Below are 21,497 nucleotides of genomic sequence, written 5' to 3'. Positions count from 1 at the left end.
ATGAATGGCCAGGACTGACTTGGGCTGGGCAGCCTGTAGCCTGAAAGGCTTTCCACACCCCCCCCAGAACCCTCCTCTCACCTTCCCAGGGCAGCGATGGAGTGCAGATGTTGCCAACAGAGAATGAAATATTTTAAAATGAAGTACGAAAGAGAAATATTCTCACTGTAACTCCTGTGGGAAGACTGAGCCCAGATCCATGCTGGCATGAACCACAGGCTCCGTATTCCTGGGGCTTGGGGTGGGAGGAGGTTGGGGGGGGGGGGGTGGATGTAGCCTTCCTGAGCTGGGTGAAGCCCAGGATAACTCCCAAGCTCAGACATGGCAGGATTCCCCTGCACAGAGTCTGATATGCTTCAGGAAATTTGGATAACCATCTTACAACTGTTTTAAAATGAAGAATCTAAACTCTTCTTCTGTCCTTTCCATACTGAAGCCTATTAGAATCCCAGAAATAAATATTCTCTTCTTGGGGGCACTAAATGTGAACCCAGATAGGGAACAGTAGGTATCTAGGCTATTGTTTCCATTACGGCTGGAAATACAGAGAACAAGAGTATTTTGGATGGGCAGACTCTGGTCTTTCCCTTCCCCGGTGACCTTGCCACCCTCATTTCAGATCCCCACAGATAAATATGTTGTTCTTTCCTACGTGAAGTCTGGCTCAAGATAGTGGGGGAAGCATTTCTTCTTTCTATTGATATTTGCACAGCCACTGCTTTCAGGGTTGATGGGAAGAATAGAAAACTGTGGTCAGAGCCAGAGCAGGCGATCCAGGGAGACCAAGGCTGCCCTTGAACTTTTGCCTGTTCTTCCCTTCCTGAGACGATAAACTGGGGTGTTGAACAAGAAACTACCTCCTTACTTTCTTTCCCCAAGGCCTAATCCATAAATCGTCACTAAAGAACAACTGCAGTAGACCACGTGCAAAATGAGTCAGCCCAGGACGTAAACAGAGGCAGGTTAACGCGGTCATTTCACATACAGTCCATCTATTGAACAAGAAAGGGTAACAACGACAAAATGGGCCCTAAGCAGCTGAAATTCTTCTCTCTCCCCACAGAGTGTCACCCTTGCTCCATGTTACTTTCACAGCTTGCTCAAAGTGCTCTCTCTGGGACACATTTGACACATCACACTTGAATAGAATTTACCTCCGAGTCTGCATTGTCCAAAAGATCCCCTTTGGTCTGCTGTGGAGACTCGGAACGAGGCTGAGTCTCCTTGACTCAATCCATCCTCCAGCCCTGGGCTCTGATTTACCCTGACTTCTCCCCTGTCTATGGCCTCCTCCAAACCTGCCTGTTCTTCAGTTTCCTCCACCTTTCCCCGATGTCATTTCCATGACATTTTTTCCCCAGAAAGTCAACAATAGGTCATGTGGCTGTGAATGATGGCCAGGCTTGGAGACTTAGGAGAAGGGAGACCACAGGCCAAGTATGAGGAATGTGTGAGTTCCTGTAATCCTGGTGATGGGAGCGTGAGCCTACATACAGACTTGTGGACTGAGTGACTGGCTGAGAGCCACACTTGGAACAGGCACCTGTGGAAGTGCAGAAAATCCTGGGCCTCACCAACTGCAACGAAGAGTTCCAAGAACTGAAGAGAATGTATTCTTTTTGGATGGATACTCAAGAACCATAGTCTAGTTTTCCTGGACCCATCACCAATGGATAACCCCACCCACCTTTCCATGCCTTTTAGTATTATCATTCCAAGCCCCCATCTCCTCAAACTGGGCTCAGCTCCCAGTTCATAAAAAGATGATTAGCTGACATGTGATTATCAAAAACTCCATCTAATCTCTCCCTTTCCTTCCCCAGTTCCCTCTCAGCCTGCCAATCCCTAGGAATAGAAAGATGGCAGAAGAACTTGTCTTTCGGTCCTCAAACCCTCAGCATTCATTTTGGACGTGAACTTCACAGCAGCATGTGTGGAACAATGGATAATTTTTAGCTTAGTAGACAGCAAAAAATATAATATATATAATATATTTATATCATTATGTTTAAATACTTACAAAGAATTAATAACTAACCTCATTATTACTAAGGGAGACTACACAAAGAAAGGGAGAGAGCCAGTTTAGATTAGACGAGCCCTGAAAGATGGCCATCCATTCAAAATGGGTATGAGCAGAGTGTCCCTGGCAACTTCTCTTCTAGTATTTTGGTATTGGTTTACAAGTTGGGTGGGGCTGAATAGTTGGCAGGATGCAGAGTAGGGAGCAGGGCAAGAGTTGAGGATGGGATTTGATAGAATATAAATGGGGAAGGAGGGTCCTTGTATATATATCATATTTCTCTTTCCACTTTAAATCAACTGCCTCTTTGAAGAAATGTTTGCCTGTGACTCTTCCTTACTTGGGCTACTTGATGCAATAGTTGGCACCTGTAAACGTCCTCTTGCATTTCTTATAGGATCCTTGGTGTTCTTCTTCCTTCCTTCATTTCATGACCTTTCTTCTTCATTCATCTTTTGTTTCCTTTTGTGGAGGCCTCTGATTCTTACTGCCTCCAGGGCAGTGGAAGGAGGGGCTTGATCCCACAGTTACAGGTTTTCTTCCGCCTTGGGGTCTCGGCAGGTGCATTCATCCAGATCACAGTCAGCAGCGAATGGAATGACCTAGGAGAAATCAAAGAGACGTTGCAATCACTCATTTTTGCACCAAGCGTCACACGTGCAACCAGCTTTTGCTTTTTTTCTCACTTGGTCCCAGAGGAAGTGTGGGGTTGCGTGTTAGTATCACAGAATTGAAATTAACACTCGGTTCTTTCACTTACACACCATGTCTCCTTAGGCAAGGTAAACCTTCCTTGCTTCACTTTCTTTATATATAAAGTGGGAGGACAACAGCAACTACCCAAGAGGGTGTTAGTGTAGTTTAAATAAAGATGATGGATATGAAACACACATTTCTAGGCACCTCTAATATCTGTTACTACTACTTCTAATATTACCACTAGTGTTCAAAACTACTGCTGTTAATGTTTTTGTCGTTATTATCAACCTTCACAAAAATCTTTGTAAAGTAGGTAAGATGAACGTTAGTATTTTCTTCTTACAGAGAAGGTCAAGAGAGGTAGGGTGACTTAACTCAAGGTCATGACACTACGATCTGGAAAACCAAGGCTCTATTACCTAGCTCTATGTCTTCTACTTTTTTGATGTTCTTGGGGCCATAGAATCATCTCTTCTATCTTCATAAGCTTGAGGTTTTGCCCTTCTTGAACCCAGGATATACTTTGGCTTGGTGAAACAATGCATCTCTCTACCCGTTGTTTGTGGCTAGATTGCCTTCCTGCTATGTAATTATCCCTCCTCCAGGTTAGAGATGGTCCAGCAAAAGTTGCTCTCTTCCTGCTTGCACTGCTACCAACAGATAATCATACTTTTTGAGTGTCCATAATTAGCTTCAGAGAGAACTGGGCATTCAGGAGACATGACGTAAAAGTGGCAAAGATTCTGCTCTTTGGGCATGGATAGTCAAATGAAACAACAATAGATCAGCATATTATTTAATAGTCCAAGTACACTGAAGAGATAGGCTGGGTGACTGGGCAAGTGGGCTGGAGAACGGGTGGTGGGGTTTGAGGAAATTTCCCAGCATATTTTCACATATGAATTAAATGTAATTTAGGAGTCAACAGGGGTGAAATGCTTTTTCAATCCTGATTCATGTGTATACTGGCCACAGGCACCAAAATCCATGAAAGAAAAACCCTAGATCTGCTGAGTGTGAGATGGAGATGGGGAGAGAATTGACTGCTTTCTTCCGAAGTGGTTATGCCTTCCTGAGTAGAAATGGGATCCTTGACCAGTTACTTTCTTCAAGTGAGACCAGGAACTAGTTGGCATGATGTCTGACCTGCAATCCAAGCTCTTGATCTGTTTCTCATGGTTTGGGATTTGCTGGGTTTTAGAGCAAAAGGGGGCCAAATTGAACAGTGATACAAAAGTCCCTGGGCTCTCTGTACTAAATAAGTTAATTCATGTCAGTGGTGAGAACAATGCCTGGCACAGAGTGAGCCATCAGTAAATATTAGCCGTTAGGAGGAGTATTCAGGTCTGTGTAGAGGTAATCACGCAGACGTGACTTTATTGTGGAGACACATACAAGGAAGGAAACATTCCTTGTATGTGTCTCCTTGTGTATTTCAGATTCATCAAATCGGCCAACTAGCGTCAGTTATCTTTGGAGCTCTTGGGTTTTCATCCATCTTATTCCAAATTTTCAGCCTATTCAATTTTATAGGCTTAGCTTAAGCATATCTTCTATTTTAATAGAGTCCAGAGCAACAGGATAAACGGCATCAAGGAAAGGGCTACTGCTCAGGGTACAGCGGGGGAGTGCTCCAGGTAGCTCGTGGTGGCCGCTCAACATACACCTGCAATGTGCTTGGAATACACTTTATAGGATTATTCATTTAGCTGTGAAGTTTAATAATAAGTGGATACCACTTCGTGGATAATCCTGCCTCTCCAAGGAGTGGAGGCCATTTTTCCCTACCTACAGAAACTTTTCCTGGGCGACGATAAGCAGGTGGGAGTCTTTGAGCAGCAGAAGCATGGCTTTTCTCTAGCAGTTACAGGACTGACAATGAGAGACTAGTGTTTTCTAACAACCTATCCTAAAATTACTATCCTTAATCCTGTCACTGTAGAAGCTCCAATGTTTGTTCGTTATCATTCCCTCTTCTTGACTGTTGAAGGAAAACAAATTATGATGCACCACGAAGGAGAGCTAGCCAAAGCTCCTGCCTCTACTCCTGGAACTGCTACCCGCTCCCTCCCACTCCCAGGTGCCCTCACTTACCTTCTTGGAGGAGAGCGTGGAAGAGCAGCAGTCTCCCCCATCGTAGTGGCAGTAGGCCCGGTTATTGATGGTATCACACCAACCATCTGCTTGGAAAGGCTGGTAAGGAGGTAGCAAGTCACGGTCTAAGTACAACTTCACTCTGCTTCACCCTATTCTCCCACTCATCCCACTCCCAACATAATCCATGGAACTCGAGACATTATTATGGGCGAGCACCAAAGGGGGCAGGGTAAAAATTGACCTAACAACACTCTCAAGAAGTTGAAAAGTCTCAAGATAAGACCATTGGATCGAAGGAACTGTCAAATTTCACCACCAGTATCTGCTTCTGGCCTACTCTAGGGACCAGGATGGTTCCTTTAATTCCTTGATCAACTTTTTCACTTTCTCGTAATAGTAGGTCTTTACATCATTAGGTAGGTTACAAAATATTTTCACACATGTTAACTCTGTTGATCATCAGGAAAACCTGTGCATCAGGCAGGTTTGGCTTTTAAAGTCCCATTTTATCAGTGAGGAAATGGGGATAAATAGAGAGGACAAAAATTACTCCGGGTCACACAGCTAGGTCAAGCAGAGTTTAGGCTTAGAAGTCATGTATCTTGGTTTTTTGCTGCTTCTCACAGATTAAGGACCATAACCCCCATCTCTTCTGGTCCTTGTACTTAGAGACCCTAATAGGCCTGGGTTGCTAGAGACTCAAATGATGTTTGTCCAGAATGCAGTGGTCCTAGGGTTTGGGACACCAGTGCCGGAACACAAATCAGCCCACATGTACAGCTACTTCATTCACAGCAGGTAGACACAGGGTTAGAGCAGAGGAAGCCAAACGGTTTCCATCTACTCCTGTTACTGCTGCAAGTTAACAGGACCAAAATGGGAAAGGGGCCCAGGCCAAACCAGAGTTAGTGGAGTGTTTCACCCCAAAAGGGAATGTATGATAAGAACAGCAACGAGCAGTTAAAAAAATAGCTCAGCAGCCCAACGCACTGTTTCTCTAGAACCACTCTCAGAAGGAAACAGTGTCCCACGGCATCCTGGAGGGTGCACCAGCCCAGGCAGCCCACCTACTCAGTCACATTAGCTGCTCCCCACCCTGAGTGGATACCCAATTGCGAAGCCTCAGGAAGCATCTCGTAGTCAAGCTCTTTGGGCCACAGGACAGTCAGTAGACTCTTGAGGCCTGAGGCCACCTTCCAGTTCACACATTCAAATCACTTTCTCTTCCCCCACCCTCCTTAAATGTCAAATAGAAGGACTGTTCCCTATTTCACTCTGCTTTGATGAAATAGATACTAAAGTAAAAAATGGCCATTAAGGGACTTCCTTGGTGGCGCAGTGGTTAAGGATCCGCCTGCCAATGCAGGGGACACGGGTTCGAGCCCTGGTCCGGGAAGATCCCACATGCCACGGAGCAACTAAGCCCGTGCGCCACAACTACTGAGCCTGCGCTCTAGAGCCCACGAGCCACAACTACCGAGCCCATGTGCCACAACTACTGAAGCCCGCGCGCCTGGAGCCCGTGCTCTGCAACAAAAGAAACCACCGCAGTGAGAAGCCCGTGCACCACAACGAAGAGTAGCCCCCGCTCGCTGCAACTAGAGAAAGCCCGCGCACAGCAACGAAGACCCAACGCAGCCAAAAATAAATAAATAAATACAAATATTTTTTTAATGGCCATTGAATAATTTTCAGCAATTGAGTTACATCAGAATGAGCTCATCCAAGTTATTTCTTCAATGTTTTGATTTATTCTATGGGGTCCTGAGGTCACTTGAACATCATTCCAGATGTATACCAGTTTGCGAACCTCTGAGAAGCTGCTACTTGTGGGGTGAAACTCAACAGCTGTCACACAGCTGCACAGCAATGTCAGTTGAGAGCAGGAAGTGAAAATGAATTCTGTTCTCAACACACGCCTCACTGGGATAAAAGACATAGATTTTGAGATGAGCATTTGTCTTTAACCCTGGAGCCAGTTACTCTGCCTCTGGAGAACTGGGAATAACTACATAATCATAACTTGAATCTACAATTGCAGCCAAATAGGAGTCAAAATACAACTAGCTGCATCCTTAACACCTATAGATGCCCTTGGGTTCTCCTGGGAGGACCAGATACATCCATTGAGATTCCCCCAGAATTTTCTTTTTCCAGTGTTTGGAGTATATCTTCCTCATCTAACACTGCATCTGTTACTTTTCCTCCAACCCTGACTGACTCATTGGCAAAACTTAATCTGTTTCTTCTTTCTTTTTCATGTAATCGTCTATAAAAATCCAAAGAGCACCCAAAATACTTCTCCTACATATAAAAGTATGGTCTTCAATATGGAGGATTAAAGGGAAATCTAAAGATCTTCCTTTTCATAAGAACAACTCAGACATTTGAGTGGATTAATAAAAGATCCTGGGAATCTTTCTTTCCAACCTCTTCCCCAAGGATGGCTTCTCATCTCAAGAGTATTAGGGAAGGTATGTTGAAAAGATTAGAAATTGTCTAGGCGACCTTCTCTAGAGCTCACTAGACTTTGATGGCTATAGCCTGGACATGATTTCTAGAATGTTCTTAAAGGGTCATCTGGGAAGAGAAGGGAATTTATAAAAAGGAGCATAAATACAGAGAAAAGGTTGGAAAGGCACAAGTATTTAATTTACTATATACCTATTAGAATTAATTGCTCCTCCCCTAACCTGCCAAAAATAACTACTCCACCCTAAACAAACAGAGTCTCCTATGGCAACGTGTGCCTGAAAGCTTGACAGCTTGAGTCCAAAGTTACAATGGAAAAAATAGGAAGGGAAAAATGACTAATCGATCCAAAGTTTTTAAAGTATCTGAAGACTGGACTAGATTGGGGGACGCAAATCTCAATAATTGAAAGGTGTCTGACTTGGGACATCACTCCTCCCCACAGGAAGCTTCCCCAAGGAATGGTACAAGGCTTGGCTTCTCTGCACAACGTGTCCATAGGTGAATTTTTCACTACCCATACATGCACCTCATTTTCCTGTAACATCAGAAAACGAAGTGTTCCAAATAAGAGAATTTTTCAAGTACCTAAAGCTTATTTCTTTAAGAGCCACTTTTTAATTTTCATTTTAATTGTTTTCACAAAAGAAAAAAACCTGTATAAAATTCCTGTTTCCTGTGCTATGCGGCTGCTTCCCACTAGCTACCTATTTTACGTTTGGTAGTGTATATATGTCCGTGCCACTCTCTCACTTTAGCACAGGGAGATCAGCTAGGTGGTTTGTGACCACCTAGAAGGGTGGGATAGGGAGGGTGGGAGGGAGGGAGGGAGACACAAGAGGGAAGAGATATGGGAACATATGTATATGTATAACTGATTCACTTTGTTATAAAGCAGAAACTACCACACCATTGTAAAGCAATTACACTCCAATAAAGATGTTAAAAAAAAATCCTGTTTCCCTGCCTTTTAATAGCTTATAGAATACAAAGTCATTAACATGAGTATTTTTCCTTTTTACTTATAAGGAGGCTCTTTGCATTGGGCTATTTACCCCTTTACTAAATGAGCCTCCTTCAACACACACACACACACACACACACACCCTCATGGGTCAAGCTTTGTAGAATTATACCTAAAATGAATACTTAAATCTGAGAGAGAGGCTGGGTTGCTCTTCTTATGATGTATGAGCTTGATGATACCTATTTCAGTTGTTATAGGAACGCTTTTCTTGCCAACTGGCTATGTTCCAGGCAGTTGAGGTGGCCATATGAATGGAAGTGCGTAAGTGATGAAATACAAAGAGGAAAGGCTGTCAGTCTATCCTATCCATGACTTTACTTCTCAGAAGTAAGACAATTTCTCCTTTATGTTATATTATCTGGTGATATTTTCTGTTTAAATTGTTCTGGGGAGTTGGGTATAGGAATGGTAGCTCTGTCTGTTGCCTATGGATGTAGTCATTTATTCAATCACTCAACATTTATTCCTCACCTATTTGTACCAGGCATTGTTATGAGGGTACAGAGAGAAATAAAACATGGCTCCAGTCCTCAAGAGAACCCCCCACTTGCAGTTATAGCTTATGATGACGAGTGCTAGCATAGAGATGCAGATAGAAGTACCTAGTCCAGATTTGGGGTGGGTGGGGATGCGGAAAGGACGACATGAGCTTTCAAGGGGCTGGCTTTGCTACATCTAGCCCACGTGAAAAAGAGTTTAGCACTGGATGATTCAGAGGGGTAGAGGGGCCTGAGAAAACTGTGCAAGTGAAAGGAGAGCGTAAAAATAGATAGGCAGGTTGTCCCAGACTGCTCATCACAGAGCCCACTGTCAGGAAGAGTTCCATAAACTTTGACTGATTGGCTGATAGTACCTCTATTATGTGAATTGATTAAGAACATTTTTCTTCTACAGCTTGCAACAGAACCCATGAGCACACTGATGTTCTAGAAAGGTTAGTTTGGGCTTCAGACCATCTGCTCTACTAACATAAAGATTGAGATATCAGCCCAAAGTGATTATACCCCTATAGGTAAAGCATGGGACAGAAGCCCGATAAGTAATCTTGAGGAGCGTGTTGAAACAGGAGAAGACGCTAATCACATTTCTGTATAATGCCTAACACTATTTTCTTTCTCCTACATCATTTCCCATCAAAACCTTCTCGTTACGTGAATGACAAATCAGACCCACACCCAGTCCTTCATATTGATTAGGCTACATCAGGCCAAAAGAAGCCATCTCCCAAGGCAGCTGTGGCGCCACACCCAGTGAAGTCCACGCAGCAGATGGAAGTTCTCTGGCTCTCCAATGAATGGTGACCTCCAGCCTGGTTCCTTCAGCCCTTGGATCTGCCCACGTGTCCACTGCTTCACCTGCGAATCTCAGGGGCAAAATTCAGAGGTCTTTGAGGCCCCTCAGGGACTCTCGATGACCAGAACATTAGTTGCTTTCTTTTTTTTTTTAAGGACCATAGATGCATACAATTCAAAGGCTGGATGGATTCTTGAATACTATCTAGTACAAAACTCTCATTTTACAAATGCTGAAGTGGCCCCTTAAAACAGTGAAATGTCTTGTTTGCAAGGATAGTTGTAACAATCCTGGGAACGTAGCCCAAATTTCTTGATTCTTGATGTTCTTTCTGCTAAACCATGCTACCACTCTCTGATTATTCCATTAACCTTCTAATTTCTTGGGAATGCAGGGTAACAGATTCCTTTGGCACCTCTATAAAAAGGGCTTAGGTGCAAGAACATTAATAATGAAGTGAACCCAGCGATCCAATGTAGAAACAGAGAAAGGATCATATATATAATCTCAATTCCCCTAGACCCCCCACAACTTCACTTCTCTTTTTCTCAGTTGCAGGTTAAAAGTTTACCCAAATAAGCTACCTGGTACTATAGCTCCTTCTGGCCTTGGGGCTCGGTTGGCCCATATTTTCCTAGAAGCTGATTTTGCCAGGAGGAAGCAGCACTGTGCTCCCATCCCATCAGCAGATGCCTGCAACCCAGAAACATTTATTTCTGGGCCCTAGAATGCTAAAGCCAGGCATTTTCTGCTCATTGCAGTCATCTGAGGAAAAGAGGAAATGGAGTTGTTCCACTCCTCCCGTGTTCACCCCTTGGGGTGGGAGGGTGCCAGTGATCTCACATATGTGGGTTTGCAACAATCTTCTTGGAAAATGTAAAATTAAAATCGACAGATACCCTGAGATGGGTTGTGCAGGAAGAATTTCTTAGATACAAGCTCCTCTGGAAAATCTCATCTGGCTTCCTAGACCCAGAGAGTTCTCCTTGCCTGTGTACTATGGTATGTTTTATCCATATGTGCATTATAGGACTTAACATTCAGAACGTATTGTCAAGGGCTCAGAGTCTAATACCCTTCAGTCCCAGCTACTAGTTCAGTTTCTGATGCACAGTAGGTTCTCAAGAAATAAATAACTATGATGGTGGCTAAAAACATTTTTTTTAGCATACTTTATAACCAGATCCCTCCTTTTCATTAGTCCTCTCCTACTAGGTGCAGAGTATTGGTATACATTTATTTCTGAGTGGGAAGAAATAGTAGAATACACCATCTGAAGTTCTCCTATTAACAAGCTAAAAATGTTGAATAAAGTTATCAATATCATCTCAGTTCTACAGGTGGTATAGTAAGAAAAGAATGGAAATTGCCAGGGGCCAACAGCAAAAAGAAGCTGAAAACCAGAGCAGAAAGAAGACAGTGAAACTGTGGCTGTCCTAGGAATGTTTGCAAACACTATCTGTAATCAAGTTGCTGGGTTTTAACAGCTGATCGGGAATCGGGGCCCAGGTCTTGGGGCTTTGCAAGATGGAGATCTTTTAAGTGACTCTGTTAGAATTTTAATAAGATAAAATGTGAGGACTGATATGGAATGACATATGGAATGGTGATGTTGCACAGGTAGCTTGGCTCACTTGGAACTAAGAGATTTTCTCCTGCCTACCAGCCCTGAAGTCTCCATGGTTCAATCCAGGCCTTGGCAAAGTCACTAGTCACTAAGATATTAAAGACATGCTGGGTTACCAGCTAACAGCTGAAACTGCGAAGAGTACCCCCTTGAAGGCCAAGAGTCTACTCTTCAAACAATAGATAAGCAAGACATAATTGAAAGGAAAGCAATGAAGATACACATTCTGTTGGATAGGCAGAGGGAAACAGCCCCGCTTGGTGGCCCCTAGAGAGGGGTCAGTACTCAGGTCTACTCTTGTGGTCTGTTGTGCTTTGCTGGTCCATGTGAGATCATGTAGCTTCTGAACAATTTTCACAGAAGAAAAAACCTGTATAAAATTCCTGTCTCCCTGCCTTTTAATAACTTATAGAATACAAAGTCATTAACATGAATATTTTTCCTTTTTACTTATAAGGAGGCTCTTTGCCTTGGGCTATTTACCCCTTTACTAAATGAGCCACCTTCAACACACACACACACACACACACACACACACACACACACACTCACTCACTCTCTCTCTCTCTCTCTCTCTCTCTCTCTCTCTCTCTCTCATGGGTCAAGCTTTGTAGAATTATACCTAAAGTGAATACCTAACTCTGAGAGAGAGGCTGGGCTGCTCTTCTTATGATGGGTTGCTCTTCTTACCCTCAAAAAAGGAAGAGCAAAGGGGGACCTTTACAGGGCTGGAAAGAGAAGCCTGATCATCACCAGCTTATCTCTATCTGACACCAAAACCAGAGTGTAGTCTTAGAATAGTAATAGCCAAGTAGTGCAAAAACGAATCTCTTCTGAGAGCAACAGAATGCATTGAGAATGGAAAAAGAAAAGCAAACAAAATAAGGTCAAATGACTTCTTTCACCCGTAATAATTTTATCTGCAGCAAGGTACCCAAAGCTTAGCAGCTCCTGCCCAGGAAAATGCTCAAGGCTGTACAGTATGGTGATTCAGAGTATGAGGTATGGTGTGAGATAAACCTACACCCAGGTCCCAGCTCTGCTCCTTACCAACTGTTAGAGCCTGAGCGAGTTACTGTGCTTTAAGCTGCGGTATCCTCATTCGTAAAATAGGAATAACACCTATTCAGAGGGTTGCTGTCAAGAAAAAAATGAGTGAATGGAGGTGAAATACTTAGCCCAGTACCTGGCCCACAGTAAGTACTCAATGAATCCTAGTTTTATGAAGGCGGCAGGAATGTACCATTGCTTTGTGCCAGTGTGGGTGGGTGTCTGAATTCCCTCCAGAGAGACCCTGGTCAAAAAGATGTCAAGATTCTGCCACCCGTACTTTATAGAGTCAAAGCGTGGACGCTCTCATCCCTGAGAGCCTCCTGTTCCCTTCGCTCTCACCATAAATGCACCCCTCTGATTCATGGAGGAGAGTCGGGTGACAAGGGAAATGGGTCTGGGACTTATAAAAATAGAGTGGGAAAGGCCTGTCTGGCTTCTGGAAACCAGGGCTCTCCTCCAAACCATAGCGGTGACTCAGGTGTCTTAGCCTCTGAAAAACCCCAAACCGTCACAGACACCTCTTCCCTGATGGGCACCACAGGAAAACAGGAAGGTGAGAAGACTCTCTGTGACTTACTTTTCAGTCAGAAATTACCTCCTAGCAGCTCCTTCCACTTAGCTGCAAAAAAAGACCCGGCGGCGCAGGCTCCCCACCTCACTTACAAACACACACGACCAGCTTCCCCACGCGGCCCCTCCTCTTGGCCCCAAACGGCCCTGATGCTTCTTCTCATCCACCCCCGGGGGGGATATTAGGGCCCCGATGGTGAATTTGGGGCAGCAGGGTATATCTGCACGTATCTGTGCCAGAAAAACACGGTCTCCAAGTCAGAGCTCTGCTTCTCACGAGAGACATGAGAAGAGAACACCTCCCCACGGTTCTTGGCACACTCTCTCAGGGGGCTTAACGAAACGACAAAGCCCTCCTGCAAATCTGTGATCTGTCCCTTGGTTGAAAAACGTTACTGTATAGAACCACTGCTGCTGATGGGACAGTGTCCTGTGCTGTGGGCCCTTTTCTCCCTCCACCTTTTACCAAAACTGTCTGAGGCTGTGAGAGCACCCCATGCTCCAAGCCACTCTCTGCCACCACCTTAACTCCTTCCTCAAATCCCCATAATCACTCACAAGGTCACTGCCTGCCCCCTCGGCATCAACCCCCAGCTCCATGTCCTAAACAAAATGCCTCCAAACCTTTTCTCTCCTCCTCCATCGGTCTCACTCCTGTCTCTCACGCTTTCCCTTTTCTCTGGAGCAGCGGATCCTGCACAGTCAGCTAGTCCAGATTGGATGCCAGTGATTTCCAGTCCTTTGCTGTTAAATTGGGATTTCATGGCAGCTCCACCCTCCTCCTTCTTGAACCACACAGCAATGCTTCTCAAGACACGGCAGCAGTCCTCCACGTGACCTAATGGCTGTGCTGGGGCTCCCAGTGGGAGCTGATGATGACACACCCTCAGAACCCATTTGTGTCTCCATCGCAAGGCTGGCGGACCCGTTAATTCTCATGATTTTGTCTTGTTTTCACGGTGGGAGGGGCGTTACAGGTGGCCTGCAAACTCTCCTGACGGTCTTGCTACATGGCATTAGGCTTTCTTCTTTAAGAGAGGAAAAAATTAACAATTGTGCGTTGGGGGAATTTCCTGCCTTGGCTCCAGATAATTGGAGCCAGCCTACTGTGGTTCAAGGTCAGAGGTAGAAACGTTGAACACAAGAGGTCTGAACTGTGCAAGGACTACGGGGCAGAGACACTTCCGGTTTGTCTCCTTTTCCACTCCTGTTTCCTTCCATCAGCAGTAAGGCCCCTACGTCAGCACAACACCTAACAGACCACACTAGCTGCTTCGTGAATAGCTGGTGAGTGAGACACGTGCCGAATCGACTTTGTAAGCTAAGAAGGCAGAATAGTTTTTGCTTCCTACTCCTCTGGCCTTTCCTCCAAGATAAGGTACCTTTCCTCTGTCTGGCTCCCCTAATAGCCTCCCCAGATAGCTGGTCTCACTATCAATGACTCTCTCTAAAACATCACCTGAGATAGCTCGGCACGGCCTTCCAGGGAGAGGTTCGCTAACCGCAGACTCTCAAGGAACCAAACTGCAAGCGTCAGAAGAAGGAAGCTGAGAGCAGAATGTCGGCCGCTGCAGGTGCCTTGCTGAGCAGGTGGGACCTCCCCCTGGCCTCCAGGCACCTCTGGAGGTGGCCCCGCACCCGTGCCTCCTCTCTGGGCCTCTGCCAGCACCAGACCCCTCACGATCGGGCCATGGAGCTGTACAGGCTCTGTTCAAGAGCTCACAAAGCTCTGGGAGGCGAGGGAGGTGAAAGCGCAAGGAAACATGCAGAAGTCAGAGGCGGAGGACCTGCAGCTGGGAGACGGGGACGGGAGAGCACGGGAGTCCTGGGAGAAGGCCCAGGGCGGACGGCTGGGGTCCTGCTCTGACTTCGAGCGTTCCCCTCCGCCGTCCCCTCTCCGGGCTCCTTGGCCAGCCTGCAGTTCACGGGAGGTTGAAGCAGGCCTGAGCCGATGGTGGGAACGTTCCACGGCAGCCCCCGACACGCGTGCTGGCCCCCGGGGGCCCCCAGCACATGCACTCTCATGCCAGGCAGGTGGGCATTGCTTGCTCCCCGAGCCCGCCCGTGGAAGAGGACGGGGAATGCAGACTGTGGGAGGAAATGACAATATTCATTGTTCGGATTAAATATTTTTCTTGGCCCTCCTGGTGTTTGCCGAGCGTCTTTTGCTTTTTCCTTCCCATTCTCTCTCATTCCTTCCCTCCTCCCTCTCTGCGCCCTTCCCTCCACCTCTTTCTCCTCTCCCTCTCTCTCTCTTCCTCAGTAATCAAGCACACTGAGAGAAACTTCAAGGAGAAGGCAGCAACTCCTAGGGTGGGAAGACCTGTTTAAGGAAATCAATCAACGTAGTTGACAAAGGCTTCTGCCATTCTGATACCACACCCAGCTCTTCACTGGGGTGTTTCACTTTGGGGTAAATCTAAACCTATTAATACATTGCTTTGAATTTTTGTAAGTCTTCATGGGATATAACTCACAGCACTTGCTTTCTCTCTCATTCTCTCTTTTCATATATATGTAATAGGTGTGTATACATACGTATATACATGTATACGCATAAATATGATGCATAAATGATATATACGTACTGTTCGTATATAAGATAAACGTGTGTATAATAATCACTAACATATAATATTTATAATACAGATATATAACATTAAAATATGTGTTTATATTTTATACACAGAAACAGACACGTACATCCATATACAATTTCTCTAGAAGCTCCAGGCATAAGCAGTGCCTCTAAAGGTAAAAATAACTTTACAAACTAGAAGCCATCATATAGAAACAGGATACTAGTGTTTTGTTTTTTGTTTTTTTTTGTGGTACGCGGGCCTCTCACTGTTGTGGGCTCTCTCGTTGCGGAACACAGGCTCCGGACGCGCAGTCTCAGCGGCCATGGCTCACGGGCCCAGCCACTCCGCGGCATGTGGGATCTTCCCGGACCGGGGCACGAACCCGCGTCCCCTGCATCGGCAGGCGGACTCTCAACCACTGCGCCACCAGGGAAGCCCGAGAAACAGGATACTATTTTTATTTTATATATGGCATTTTCTGTGTATCAGGTACTGTGCTACAAGGTTTGTACTCATGATCTTATTGAACCCTCACAACAAAACCCATTTTACAGATGAAAAAATCCAAGGATCAGAGCTGTTAAGGAATCTGTCTCTAGAAAAGATGTGGACCTACCGTCTGACACCCAGGCCTGTGCTATAACCATCCTGACATACTCACACTGCCTCTAGCACTATTCACCATATAATAATGATATGCCTCACTTCACTTCTCAGAACTGCTCACCTGATCCAATCTCTACCATAACTATGGGCATGAAGTAGCCACTTTCTGGATGGAAGATCAGTGTCACATAAGTCCATGAGAAATGTACCATCTAGGATATTTAACTTCAAAACATATACTATGAGCCAGGCATGGGGCTAATTGCTAGAACCCTAGGATATCTGTTTCATACGTACTTAGTGTGTCTCCTATGAACAAGGCATGACAAAACATTTGCCTTAAAGAAGCTTTGGTGGCATCAGCCTTAAATAAGGCAGAATCTGAACAGCATCTGAGACAATAAGAAAAGAAAATCACAGGCCAGTGGAGGATTGATTGCCAGAGTAATTAATGGCACCAGTAAGAGCTACAGAAGTTCAGAACAGGAAAGAGGCTGGGGCATTTCAGAAAGGCTTAATGGAGTAAATGGGATTAGACTTAATCTTTGAGGATGGATAGGATTTGGGCAGAGAAGTAGGGAGAAAAATCCCAGGAGGAGGGCAAATATAAACCAAGATTTCAAATGGAAAAAGAAAAGATATATCTGTGGTTTTCTGCCTTGAGTATTAATGGCCTAAGTTTGGAGTTAGGTCAAAATCTCCATCTAGAGGAATCTAGTCTTCATCCCCGAAGCCAATAGGGAGCAGTGGAAATTTGGGAGTTTTTTTGTGTGTTTATTTATCTAATTTTGGGGCAGAAGCAGAACATGGTAAAAGTTGTGCTTCAAAGGTTGGATCTGGGGACAGAGTGGGGAATGTTCAGGAGACCATTGGAGGGCTCCAGAGTAGGTAGAAGTTGACCTCAAGCAGGTAGGAACTGAGAAGAACAGAATTTTGGGTCCTAATATGGAATAGGAAAAAGCAGAAGGGAGGGGTCTTGTGAAGGACTTGTCAGGACTTGGCAAATGGCCATATTTAGGTAGAAGACCAATGGAGATGAAGGTTTATCTGTGACATTTTACTCAAATCATGCTAAACTTTTCTCAAAAAATTAGCTCGTTGAGCACATAGCTAGAAAGACTCCTCACTAAATAGAAGGACTGAGTCACAGGACATAGAACCTGACCCATCAGCAAAGCCTGTTCTACCTCACAGTGAGAAGCTCTACACACTTTCTCTTTCCATCTAAACCAAGCCCCAGAGGGTCTCTCCTGCCCGATCTCTGCTAGACTTTCCCCACAACTTAGACATGACTATTTTATCACCCCCAGTAACATCCAGGTCCAGCTGAGTTGAGGAATGGCAGGAGGGAGGTGGCATGTTTATTCTAGAATATTTTCTTGCCAATAGTCTTGTTTCCTTTAGCCCTGGTCTAATTTTTAGTTCCTGCGTCTACGAGCAGCTCAGTTTGTGTGGCTGGCTGATGACTGTGGTTCTCATCCTTAACCTGTCACGCCATCCTGGGTTGTCAGCCCGGCTGTTCTATTCCCCGTTAATTGGTCCATCCATCCAGTCTCACTTTCACCCATATGGAACCTATTCTCTGTGCAAGTGTCTTGTTTACATTCCCTTTATCTACGGGATGCTGGTCTGTGTATCTTATTCACTCAACCACTGATCAGCTGCATCTGTTTCACAACATGTTCTCCAGTCTCACTTCCTTGGTCTCTGATCCTTGCTAAGCAGTGTTCCTGGGTCCGCCTCCTCTTCCTCTGGACGAAAGCTTGCAAAGCCCAGGGAGAAGTCCTAACAGGTGACCAGCACCCCATGTTCGTCTCTCAACTGACTCCCCTAAAGTCCTGCATTTCTAGTTTGTGTGTTCTCTATCTGTTTATTCATTTTTAATCTTCCTACCAATTTAAGAACAGGACAGGGACTCCGGAATCAGCTGCCTGGGTTCATTTACAGTCTCATTTGCTAACTCCGGGGCTTTGGAAATGCAATGGAATCCTCAGCCCCTCAATTTGCTCATCACTAAAACAAGAATGATAACAATGGTAATAATTCCTCACAGTATGCACCTGGCATACAATAAACATCCGATAATGCTATTAAATAGACCATGGAACCAGGAGTTATTTTTCTGTTTGTTTCCTGAGTTCAGTGAGCCTGCATACTCTGGGTATCAATGCTTCCCTATTTGTGAAGGTACAGGGCAGTTCTCCCAGAGGTGGCTACCAGATAACCTGGTCATTCTTCTTCTCTCTTAACTATGACCAGTAATACCAGGGATCTTACTGTTAACCTCGCACAACTATAGGGACAGAGTGGCTTAAGGCAGGCAAATGCATAAGCCAAGTTATCTGAAATACTAGTCATCTCTCTTAGGTTCCATTGTTGACAGTTATGGGATAGCAGCAATGCTGTGTCAGAATTTGTCTTTGGTCCCTGGTCTCCTTTTTTTCCGTCATCCTCATCTCCATGCTTGACGGTGCTTCCTCTGCCAACTCCCATAACTAGTGTATCCATCCCTACCAGAGTATCTGCACATTCTTCTATCCCTCTGGAAAGCAGCAGACATACTAAGGGGTCAGTGACAAATACGTATCTGCAACTAAATAAAAGATAATATATTAAGGCAAAAAATGACTTTAATTGTGGAAAGATCGGAGCTTTGTGAGCCACTCGGCGAACACAAGAATTTATGGGTGAAATAGGAGCATACGTAGCACCCCCAAAATTATGTAGTGGAGGTAGTCACCTGTTAAGCAAAATTGGGAAACCCATTTCTAAGTACTGGGACATTTTCTACCTGACTGAAGCGAGCATGAGCAAAACACCTGCTGTTAGGGACTGACTTTTGTTCCCTCAAAAAGCATATACTGAAGCCCCAGCTCACACTATGATAGTATCTGGAGGTGGGGCCTTTGAGGGGTAATTAGGTTTAGAGGATATCATGAGGGTGGGACCCTCATAATAGGATTATTACCCTTATAAGAAGAGATAGCAGAGCTTTCTCTCTCTCTCTGCCATGTGAAGACACAGTGAGAAGGTGGCCATCTGCACACCAGGAGGAGAGACCTCACCAGGAAATTGAATCAGCCAGTACCTTGATCTGGGATTTCCCAGCCTCCAGAACTGTGAGAGATAAATGTCTGTTGCTTAAGCCATCCAGCCTATGTATTTTGTAAATAGCAGCCCAAGCAGACTAACACTCAAGACTTATTTAGTGTATTTATTAATTTAGCTACTTTTACTGATTTGTCAACCTAAAGAATTCCCAAAGATTTTGTCTGAAAAAAAGGAGCAGGAAAAGGGAGGTAAGAAGAAGACAGACAGGCAGGAAGCAGCTCTCAGAGGAAGCCCAAAGAAGTAAAAAGATCATTGGCTTCTCCTATTCAGTAACTAGGCAACGCTGGATGGGTCTGGCCCTTGGGCTGGGCACACAGGGCATGAAACCAGAACAGGTGAGCACAGCCAATAAGCTGGGCAGGCTTCGGACACTCTAACTCAGCTACAGTGTCATCAGGGTCTTAAGTGGTTCCAAGGCCAGAGACCATTACTGGAAATCTAACAGCATTGCAGACATGCACCACCAAGTTTAGTATTTCTCACATTAGAAAGACTTCAACTGAATCTAATCTCATTTTTAATTAGTCCTCACATTACCTGGTGAGGCAGATTAATATGGTTATCCGTATTCCACTGATGGGGAAAATGAGACAAAGGGCCATGCTTCAAGGTCACTTAGGGAATGAGCAATAGAGGTGAAAATTAAACTTAGGTATCTTAAACTTCCAAACTAGCACACAAGGGAGAGAGAGGACAGTGGGGAGCTGATGTCATCATCATCATCTGTTCAGGATCTTTCACATCTGGATAATGCATATTCAATTTACTACCTGGTTTCTCTAATTAAAAAATAAAGGACTCATTCTAGTCCTTTATGGAACTAGAATGGAACCCCCGTATTCCATTTTCAAGGCATAAGGAATTTACCAAGTATCCTCTGCCAGGAGCAGCCAAAGAAGTTAATAAAATGCACATGACTCAGACAAATGTGACTATGTATTGACTATTTATGGAATGTTTAATATTAGACTACATTGTGGGGAGTGGGTATAAACACAGAAGAATGACACATGCCTCCTGTCCTCTAGAACCTGGTCTAACTGGTCCAACTGAACATTCAAAATAGGTAACCCGCACCGACACAAATAGCACACAAGTCCAACCACACAGGCAGGAACCAGGTCTTTCCTTTGTTCCCCGAAGTAGATGTTCAAGCATTATGTGTTGACAAACTGTTGGCTGAGCTTATTTCAGATCAAACTGAGATATTATTAGTATGAGAGGTAAGCTCATAGTATCATCATACACCTCCGCTCCTTCCAATCCAGTTAATTTCATCTTCAACCTCTTTCTCATCATCCATCACACCCAACATCCACATGTTCACCCTTCTACTGAAGAAATAGTTTTGTATGCAGACCCTCTTCTCTCTTCTCTTTCTGCTTCCTCAGTTCAGTGAGGTAGGTGGCTGTTACATTAGTTTAGGTGAGAGAGGATAAGGTTCTGACTTCCGTGGTCCAACTTTGCCACCATGCTTTTCTTCCTAAAATATAAATCGTATAATCTTTCTTCTGTGACTGCGATGTTTAATGCTCACTGAGATGTTTAATATCTGTGTGTTTCCCTGACTCGCTTGTCGTGGGCTTGAGGCCATGTGACCAAGTTCTAGTAAATGGGAAGGCAAGCAGAAGTGATGCATTACTTCTCATCTAAGGGACTCAAGAATTATTGGCCTCTCTCTGTATTTCTTCTCTGCCCTTTTGGAGGAAACCATGGAGACCACATTCTGAGAGCACAGAGGCGTAAGATACAAGAAATGAATGGGTGCTCCAGAGAGCTACGCCAGACTTCATGTAAGTGAGAGACAAGTCCTTTGTCATGTTAAATCACTGAGACTTCCGGGTTACTGTGTGACCACAGCCTATCCTGATTATTTCATATTCTACTTATAAATCTTCAATGGATCAACACTGACTCCAGGATAAAGTCCAAACTCATTAGCTTGGCACACAAAAGCCTGAGTGACCTAGCCCTAGCTTAGCTCTTTAACCTCCAGTCATTCCACATTCCTTCATGTTCCCCAAGATCAGCTTCACTGAGCAGACTAATAATATTTTCTGTGATATGCCACTGGTATTTTGGAGTTGTTTGTTATGTGACATGATTGTAGAAACATTTAAATAATACAAAGATTGGTATTAGAAGTGGGGTGCTGCCATAACAAAAATCTAAAATGTGTGGCATTGGTTCTAGAATGGTGCATCAGAAAGCAAAGGAACTGTTTTAGGAAGCTGGAAAAATGAAGTAACTCCCCATGTAGTGGGGAAAAAAAAGTTATTAAATGTGTCCTGTAGTTGTGAGGAAAGTTATAATGTTAACTATTATAACTTGTAGGTC

At 44.6% G+C, this 21,497-nt stretch overlaps 1 protein-coding gene across 3 annotated transcripts in view; it reads right to left on the bottom strand.

The window, feature by feature from the left end:
• Positions 1–2,487: 2,487 nt before the first annotated feature.
• PAPPA2 (pappalysin 2) overlaps positions 2,488–21,497 on the bottom strand; it is a 488,087-nt gene continuing 469,077 nt past the window's right edge. For all 3 annotated transcript variants that reach the window (XM_067728728.1, XM_067728730.1, XM_067728729.1), the window contains 2 exons: positions 4,817–4,915; positions 2,488–2,625 (listed from right to left, as the gene is read on the bottom strand). In XM_067728728.1, the coding sequence (XP_067584829.1) occupies positions 2,551–2,625; positions 4,817–4,915 (174 nt within the window). In that variant the 3' untranslated portion in view covers positions 2,488–2,550. The remainder of the gene's footprint in view (positions 2,626–4,816; positions 4,916–21,497) is intronic.

This window comes from Pseudorca crassidens, chromosome 2, assembly GCF_039906515.1.
Source record: "Pseudorca crassidens isolate mPseCra1 chromosome 2, mPseCra1.hap1, whole genome shotgun sequence".
Lineage (NCBI taxonomy): Eukaryota > Metazoa > Chordata > Mammalia > Artiodactyla > Delphinidae > Pseudorca > Pseudorca crassidens.
This window is presented reverse-complemented; position numbering and strand designations above follow the sequence as displayed.